General features: G+C 42.3%; 1 protein-coding gene across 1 annotated transcript in view; it reads left to right on the forward strand.

The window, feature by feature from the left end:
• Window positions 1-7,658, forward strand: part of LOC106533878 (plexin A3) — a gene marked incomplete at its 5' end in the record, with an annotated part of 22,101 nt that overhangs the window by 9,853 nt on the left and 4,590 nt on the right. Inside the window, 12 exon segments of the mRNA XM_014030338.1 lie at window positions 1,542-1,697; window positions 1,813-1,913; window positions 2,135-2,201; window positions 2,484-2,630; window positions 2,775-2,934; window positions 3,017-3,120; window positions 3,823-3,919; window positions 4,188-4,265; window positions 4,430-4,542; window positions 5,728-5,897; window positions 5,970-6,182; window positions 7,402-7,552. Coding sequence (XP_013885792.1) covers window positions 1,542-1,697; window positions 1,813-1,913; window positions 2,135-2,201; window positions 2,484-2,630; window positions 2,775-2,934; window positions 3,017-3,120; window positions 3,823-3,919; window positions 4,188-4,265; window positions 4,430-4,542; window positions 5,728-5,897; window positions 5,970-6,182; window positions 7,402-7,552 — 1,557 coding nt within the window.

Below are 7,658 nucleotides of genomic sequence, written 5' to 3' on the forward strand. Positions count from 1 at the left end.
CTTTTAGACTTTTCCAGATATTTTACTTTATTCACAGATATTTTCCTGTAGAAACACACTGAGCTCTCTTCACCCTGTTCCCCTGTCTGCTTCAGCTGCTGGATCGCTTTAGCCTCTTATGCTATGTTAGCTCATAGCTACTGTGCTGCTTCTTTTAGCTTATAGCTACTGTACTGCTTCTTTTAGCTTATAGCTACTGTACTGCTTCTTTTAGCTTATAGCTACTGTACTGCTTCTTTTAGCTTATAGCTACTGTTCTACTTTTAGTTTATAGCTACTGTTATCCTACTTTTAGCTTATAGCTACTGTATTGCTTCTTTTAGCTTATAGCTACTGTTCTCCTACTTTTAGCTTATAGCTACTATTTTACTTTTAGTTTATAGCTACTGTTATCCTACTTTTAGCTTATAGCTACTGTATTGCTTCTTTTAGCTTATAGCTACTGTTATCCTACTTTTAGCTTATAGCTACTGTTTTACTTTTAGCTTATAGCTACTGTACTGCTTCTTTTAGCTTATAGCTACTGTTATCCTACTTTTAGCTTATAGCTACTGTTATTATACTTTTAGCTTATAGATACTGTTCTCCTACTTTTAGCTTATAGCTACTGTTTTACTTTTAGCTTATAGCTACTGTTATCCTACTTTTAGCTTATAGCTACTGTTCTACTTTTAGCTTATAGCTACTGTATTGCTTCTTGTAGCTTATAGCTACTGTATTGCTTCTTTTAGCTTATAGCTACTGTTCTCTTACTTTTAGCTTATAGCTACTGTATTGCTTCTTGTAGCTTATAGCTACTGTATTGCTTCTTTTAGCTTATAGCTACTGTTCTCCTACTTTTAGCTTATAGCTACTGTTATACTTTTAGCTTATAGCTACTGTTCTCCTACTTTTAGCTTATAGCTACTGTTATTATACTTTTAGCTTATAGCTACTGTAGTACAGTCTACTTGTTATGTTTAGCTGGTGAAGTTAGGTTTTGTTCTCAGTGAGGGAAGAATGTGAGATCATCAGATCAGTCCAGGTTCTGCAGTATTGTGGACCCTGTACCGGTCTGTTGTGGAATCAGAGGTCCACTGTCCACAGATCCTGCTACTTCCTGTCTGTTGACCAATAGTAGGGGAGCTTACCCAAGAAACTCCGCCCACATTATTTGCATAAAGAGGCAGAAATGCTTAAAGTAAAGTAAAAAGACTTCTGGGAAAAAAGCATTAAATAATTCTAAATAATGACCTTGCTATGGCCCACAGATTCCTGGCTCCACCCCTGCAGCTGCAGCATGCAGGCCGACTCCAGGTTGGCCCCACGTTGGGCACCAATATGAAGCGTCATATTTTTCATTAAAAACTGTAATCATTAAGAGTTATTTTTCTAAAAAGCTCTCTACTGTAAAATACATTGGTGCTTTACTTGGTCTGCTTGAGAAGAACATGAGTTTCCTGACTCCTCTTCATAGTCGGTTCCAGTCAGAAGAACACACACAGGTTCTGGTTCAGGTGTTCTGGCTGTGGTCTGTGTTGACATGACTGTTGTGTGTTCAGTCTCCAGCCAACGTGGAGAAAGCTCTGCGTCTCTTCAGCCAGCTTCTGAACAACAAGATGTTCCTGCTGACCTTCATCCACACRCTAGAGGCTCAGAGGTCCTTCTCCATGAGGGACCGAGGGAACGTGGCCTCGCTGCTGATGGCCGCCCTRCAGGTACCGCCCACTGCCGGACCCTTCTTTGTGTTTCACTGTTGAAGGCGGAGCAGTAACCTGTGAGCCTTGGTCATCTGAAGCTGATATTCTGCTCAGTTTCTGATCGTCTCTTCAGGGTCGGATGGAGTATGCCACAGTGGTTCTGAAGCAGCTGCTAGCTGACCTGATTGAGAAGAACCTGGAGAACAGGAACCATCCCAAACTCCTGCTGAGGAGGTGGGTGCATGGTCCCTCATAAAATATTCTGGTTCCAGTGGATCCACCTCTGGTTCTGGTTCTGGTTCAGTAACAGTAAATGTCTGAAGATAGGGAAGCAGCTTTTGTGTAGTTAGCATTAACAAACTCACCCTGTCCAGTCTGATGTGACCCTTCAGGTCAGAGCTGTCCTCCCAGTGTTCACCTCTGACCTCTGACCTCTGACCTCTGTGTTTGTTCAGGACCGAGTCTGTTGCTGAGAAGATGCTGACCAACTGGTTCACCTTCCTGCTGCACCGGTTCCTCAAGGTTCTCCTTCCTTCCCGTCCTCCACTAACTAGTCAGAACTCAGTCTGATTCTGACCAATCAGAGCTCAGTCTGATTCTGACCAATCAGAGCTCAGTCTGATTCTGACCAATCAGAGCTCAGTCTGATTCTGACCAATCAGATTAGAGCTTCAGTTTATTTATTTAATGAAAGCAGGAGTAACATAACAACCAATCCTTTCTTTCTTTTTCTTTTGCTGTGTTGTCCTCTTTCATTTCCTGTTTCCTCCTTTCGTTCCCTACCTCCTTGCCCCGCCCCCTCAGGAGTGCGCAGGTGAGCCACTCTTTATGTTGTACTGCGCCATAAAGCAGCAGATGGAGAAAGGTCCGATTGACGCCATCACTGGAGAGGCTCGTTACTCCCTGAGTGAAGACAAACTCATCCGCCAGCAGATAGACTACAAACAGCTGGTAATGTATCCATACACCTGACAAGTAGTCCCAATTTAAACTGTCTAAAAGCTGATAAAACACAGGACCAGTACTGGGTCTGAACTCAGAACTGGGTCAGATCTCAGACCCTGGTTCTCAGCAGCTCTTGTTCTTTCCTTTCAGACCTTGATGTGTATCCCTCCAGAGGGTGAAGCTGGGACCGAGGTCCCGGTGAAGGTTCTGAACTGTGACACGGTGACTCAGGTCAAAGACAAACTACTGGACGCGGTTTATAAAGGGATCCCGTTCTCACAGAGACCTCAGGCTGACGACATGGACCTGGGTAAGGTCACGTGACTTCCTGTTGTTGCAGCAGCGAGTGGCATGCAGACCTCGGTCCGTCAACTTCCTGTCTGTGTTCTCAGAGTGGAGACAGGGTCGACTCACCAGGATCATCCTGCAGGACGAAGACGTGACCACAAAGATTGAGAGCGACTGGAAGAGACTGAACACTCTGGCCCACTATCAGGTCTGAAGACCAACTGCTCCTCCTGGAGCCTCCTGTGTCTGCAACTGAAATATTTGAATATATTTATTATATAAATTATTTATTATATAGACATCCAGGGGTTAGACAATGAAGCTGAAACACCTGTCATTTTAGTGTGGGAGGTTTCATGGTTAAACTGGACCAGCCTGGTGGTCAGTCTTCATTAACTGCACCAGTAAGAGCAGAGTGTGAAGGGTCAGTTAGCAGGGTAAGAGCACAGTTTGGATCTAAATATTACAATGTACACAACATTATGGTGACATACCAGAGTTCAAAAGAGGACAAATTGTTGGTGCATGTCTTGTTGGAGCATCTGTGACCAAGACAGCAAGTGTTTGTGATGTATGAAGAGCCACAGTATCCAGGGTAATGTCAGCAGACCACCAACAAGGACCAACCACATCCAACAGGATTAACTGTGGACGCAACAGGAAGCTGTCTGAAAGAGATGTTATGGTCTAAAACCAGCTGTTTCATTGTCTAACACCTGTTTGTGTTAAACATATATAAACTAAGACTTCAGTGTTGATGAGTGTAAGCAGCAGGTTTATAACAACAGGTGTGGAGGTCAGAGTCAGCTGCAGAGGAACACTCAGACTGGACCAGAATGGACTTATTGAAAGGACAGTTAGTCCACTGATGGATGGACCGCTCTCTGACTGACTGCTTGTGTGTTGCCAGGTAACAGACGGGTCCGCCGTGGCGCTGGTCCAGAAGCAGGTCTCTGCCTACAACATCGCCAACTCCTTCACCTTCACGCGCTCACTGAGCAGATACGGTAAAATGTTCCTGACATGTTCTGTTCACTGAGTGTTAGTGATGAGGTCATCCCCATCTGCAGGACAGGTTACCGTGACAACCAAGACAAAAATAGATGATTTGTTTTCAGATTCAGGGTTAACATTGTCCCACTGTCAACTGTCTCTGTCCTCAGAGACTCAGATTTGTCTCCTGAGTCCAGCTCTTCAACAAGAAACCTTCTGTCTGCAGCAGAAAGGTTCTGAACTTCAGATTCTGACCGCTTGTGTCTCTGTTTGTACCATCAGAGTCCTTACTGCGGACCTCCAGCAGTCCTGACAGCCTGCGGTCCAGAGCCCCCATGATTACCCCGGACCAGGAGACAGGTACTGTAGGGACATCAGAACCAAACAGATCACGGTGTCCAGATTAGAATCTTACATAACTGAAGCCTGAAACCTCACAGAGAAAACCTGGATCCTGAAGAAGGTTCTGGAAGGTTCTGGATCTAGAGTTTRTTTTTTTACTGAAGCTGATTTTGTGTTTTCAGGAACAAAACTTTGGCATCTGGTGAAAAATCACGAGCACAGCGACCAGAGAGAAGGAGACCGAGGCAGCAAGATGGTCTCTGAGATCTACCTGACCAGACTGCTGGCCACCAAGGTATCCTACACCACAGACCACTACACCTCTGTAGAGTGGTCTCCATCCCACATCCAAGACCACCAGACCTCAGCTTAGTGGTCTCTATCCCAATCCAAGACCACCAGACCTCAACAGAGGGGTCTCTATCCCAATCCAAGACCACCAGACCTCAGCAGAGGGGTCTCTATCCCACATCCAAGACCACCAGACCTCAGCAGAGGGTTCTTCAGAGTTTATATCCCACATCCAAGACCACCAGACCTCAGCAGAGGGGTCTTCAGAGTTTATATCCCACATCCAAGACCACCAGACCTCAGCAGTGGGGTCTCTATCCCACATCCAAGACCACCACACCTCAGCAGAGGGGTCTTCAGAGTTTATATCCCACACTTCATGTGATTGGTGAATTTGAAAAATATCTAAACTTATATATAAACTTGAGGGCACAATTTGAGACAAAAACTTCCAAACAAAGTCTTGGGTAAAAAGTCCTGGGTTCAGTGTTTTTGCATTAGTCCTTCTGGTCCAGGTCTACCCTAATTTCTGGAACCCTGAGAGCTGTGGTTCCAATCAGTCCAGATGTTGGTGTTTTGTCACATAGATGAGAGTGAYTTTATGCTTTTGCAGCGACTGTAAGGTTTGTTTCACTCTTGTTTAACTACACAACATTAGCAGGCTACCAAATACAATAAGCTAACATTAGCTAACATTAGCTTTCCTTTCTCTGTCGTCCTGCCCTCTCGTATTCAGCATCACACAGGTGGATGGTCCGGTTCAATATTCAGTACTTTTCCTTTAGTTTGGTGTAGTTCGTTATTGTTCTGTTGAAAAGAAAACAAAATAAGTTGCCACGTGTTTAATATGATCCCGTCCACATGGCTCTCTGCTCAATGCAAACACAACCGAGCCGGGTTAGAGTACGGCCAGGTCATGAGCTGCTCTTGATATTCCTAATAGTCAGTTGAATTAACACCATCTTCAAGTCATCAAGCCTCATGGCTTCCTAAGAGCAAATCGGACGATTGTGGGTCTTCTGGTCAGAACCTGGTTAATAGACCTACAGTTCTGTCTTGGCTCAGGTCTGCTGGTGGCTTTATGCATTGGGATGTTGGGTGGCCAACCATTCTCAGAATGTGTTGAAGTTCTAGATTTTATTGGAGACATTGTTGAGTGTTTTTAACATGTTGGTCTTTAAATCACCAGGGGACACTGCAGAAGTTTGTAGATGACCTGTTTGAGACCGTGTTCAGCACTGCCCACCGCGGCTCGGCGCTCCCGTTGGCTATAAAATACATGTTTGACTTCTTGGACGAACAGGCTGACAAACGACAGATCACTGACCCAGACGTCCGGCACACCTGGAAAAGCAACTGGTAAGAGAGAGAGACGTCTTACTGCCAGTTGTGGACTCATGAGGTTGGAGCTCATGTCACTGTGGTCTCCAGCCTTCCTCTCAGGTTCTGGGTCAACGTCATTAAGAATCCTCAGTTTGTGTTCGACATCCATAAGAGCAGCATCACAGACGCCTGCCTGTCAGTTGTTGCTCAGACCTTCATGGACTCCTGCTCCACGTCTGAACATCGGCTCGGCAAAGACTCGCCGTCCAATAAACTGCTGTACGCTAAAGACATCCCCAACTACAAGAGCTGGGTGGAGAGGTAAAGACCCCCAAAATAATCATCAAATAACTTACAGTAAAAACAAACAGTAAACTATAGTAACAAACAGTAAACTATAGTAACAAACAGTAAACTATAGAAACAACGTAAAATATAGAAACAAACAGTAAATTATAGAAACAAAGTAAACTATAGAAACAAACAGTAAACTGTAGAAACAAATTAAACCATAGAAACAAACAGTAAACTGTAGAAACRAAGTAAACTATAGAAACAAAGTAAACCATAGAAACAAACAGTAAACTATAGTAGCCAACAGTAAACTATAGTAACAAACAGTAAACTGTAGAAACAAAGTAAAGTATAGAAACAAAGTATACCAAAGAAACAAACAGTAAACTATAGTAACAAACAGTAAACTATAGTAACAAACAGTAAACTATAGAAACAAACAGTAAACTATAGAAACAAAGTAAATAACTATAGATACTAACAGTAAACTATAGAAACACAGTAAACTATAGAAACAAAGTAAACCATAGAAACAAACAGTAAACTATAGTAACAAACAGTAAACTATAGAAACAAACAGTAAACTATAGTAACAAACAGTAAACTATAGAAACCAACAGTGAACTATAGAAACAAACTGTAAACTATAGAAACAAAGTAAATAACTATAGATACTAACAGTAAACTATAGAAACACAGTAAAGTATAGAAACCAACAGAAAACTATAGAAACAAACAGGAAACTATAGAAACCAACAGAAAACTACAGAAACAAACAGTAAACTATAGAAACAAACGGTAAACTTTAGTAACAAACAGTAAACTATAGAAACAAACAGTAAACTATACAAAACAAACAGTAAACTTTAGTAACAAACAGTAAACTATAGAAACAAACAGTAAACTATAGAAACAAACAGTAAACTATAGAAACCAACAGAAAACTATAGAAACAAACAGTAAACTATAGAAACAAACAGAAAACTATAGAAACAAACAGTAAACTATAGAAACAAACAGTAAACTTTAGTAACAAACAGTAAACTACAGAAACAAACAGTAAACTATAGAAACAGTAAACTATAGAAACAAACAGTAAACTATAGTAACAAACAGTAAACTTTAGAAACCAACAGTGAACTATAGAAACAAACAGTAAACTTTAGTAACAAACAGTAAACTACAGAAACAAGAAAGACTAAAAGAATAGTCTGAACAATGCTCTGTCCTCGTCCCTGTCCTCCAGATACTACAGGGACATCTCAAAGATGACCAGCATCAGTGATCAGGATATGGACGCCTATCTGGTGGAGCAGTCCCGACTCCACGGCACCGAGTTTAACACACTGAGCGCGCTCAATGAGCTCTACTTCTACATAAATAAGTTCAAGGAAGAGGTGAGTGCGGCCATCTTGTTTCTGTTTGATTGTTGTCCTGATGCATCTCAGTAATCCAGGTAAAAAATCAAAAGGAAAAAAAAATTGTATAGGTCCTCTGGACGGG

This window comes from Austrofundulus limnaeus, unplaced genomic scaffold, assembly GCF_001266775.1.
Source record: "Austrofundulus limnaeus strain Quisiro unplaced genomic scaffold, Austrofundulus_limnaeus-1.0 Scaffold1043, whole genome shotgun sequence".
Lineage (NCBI taxonomy): Eukaryota > Metazoa > Chordata > Actinopteri > Cyprinodontiformes > Rivulidae > Austrofundulus > Austrofundulus limnaeus.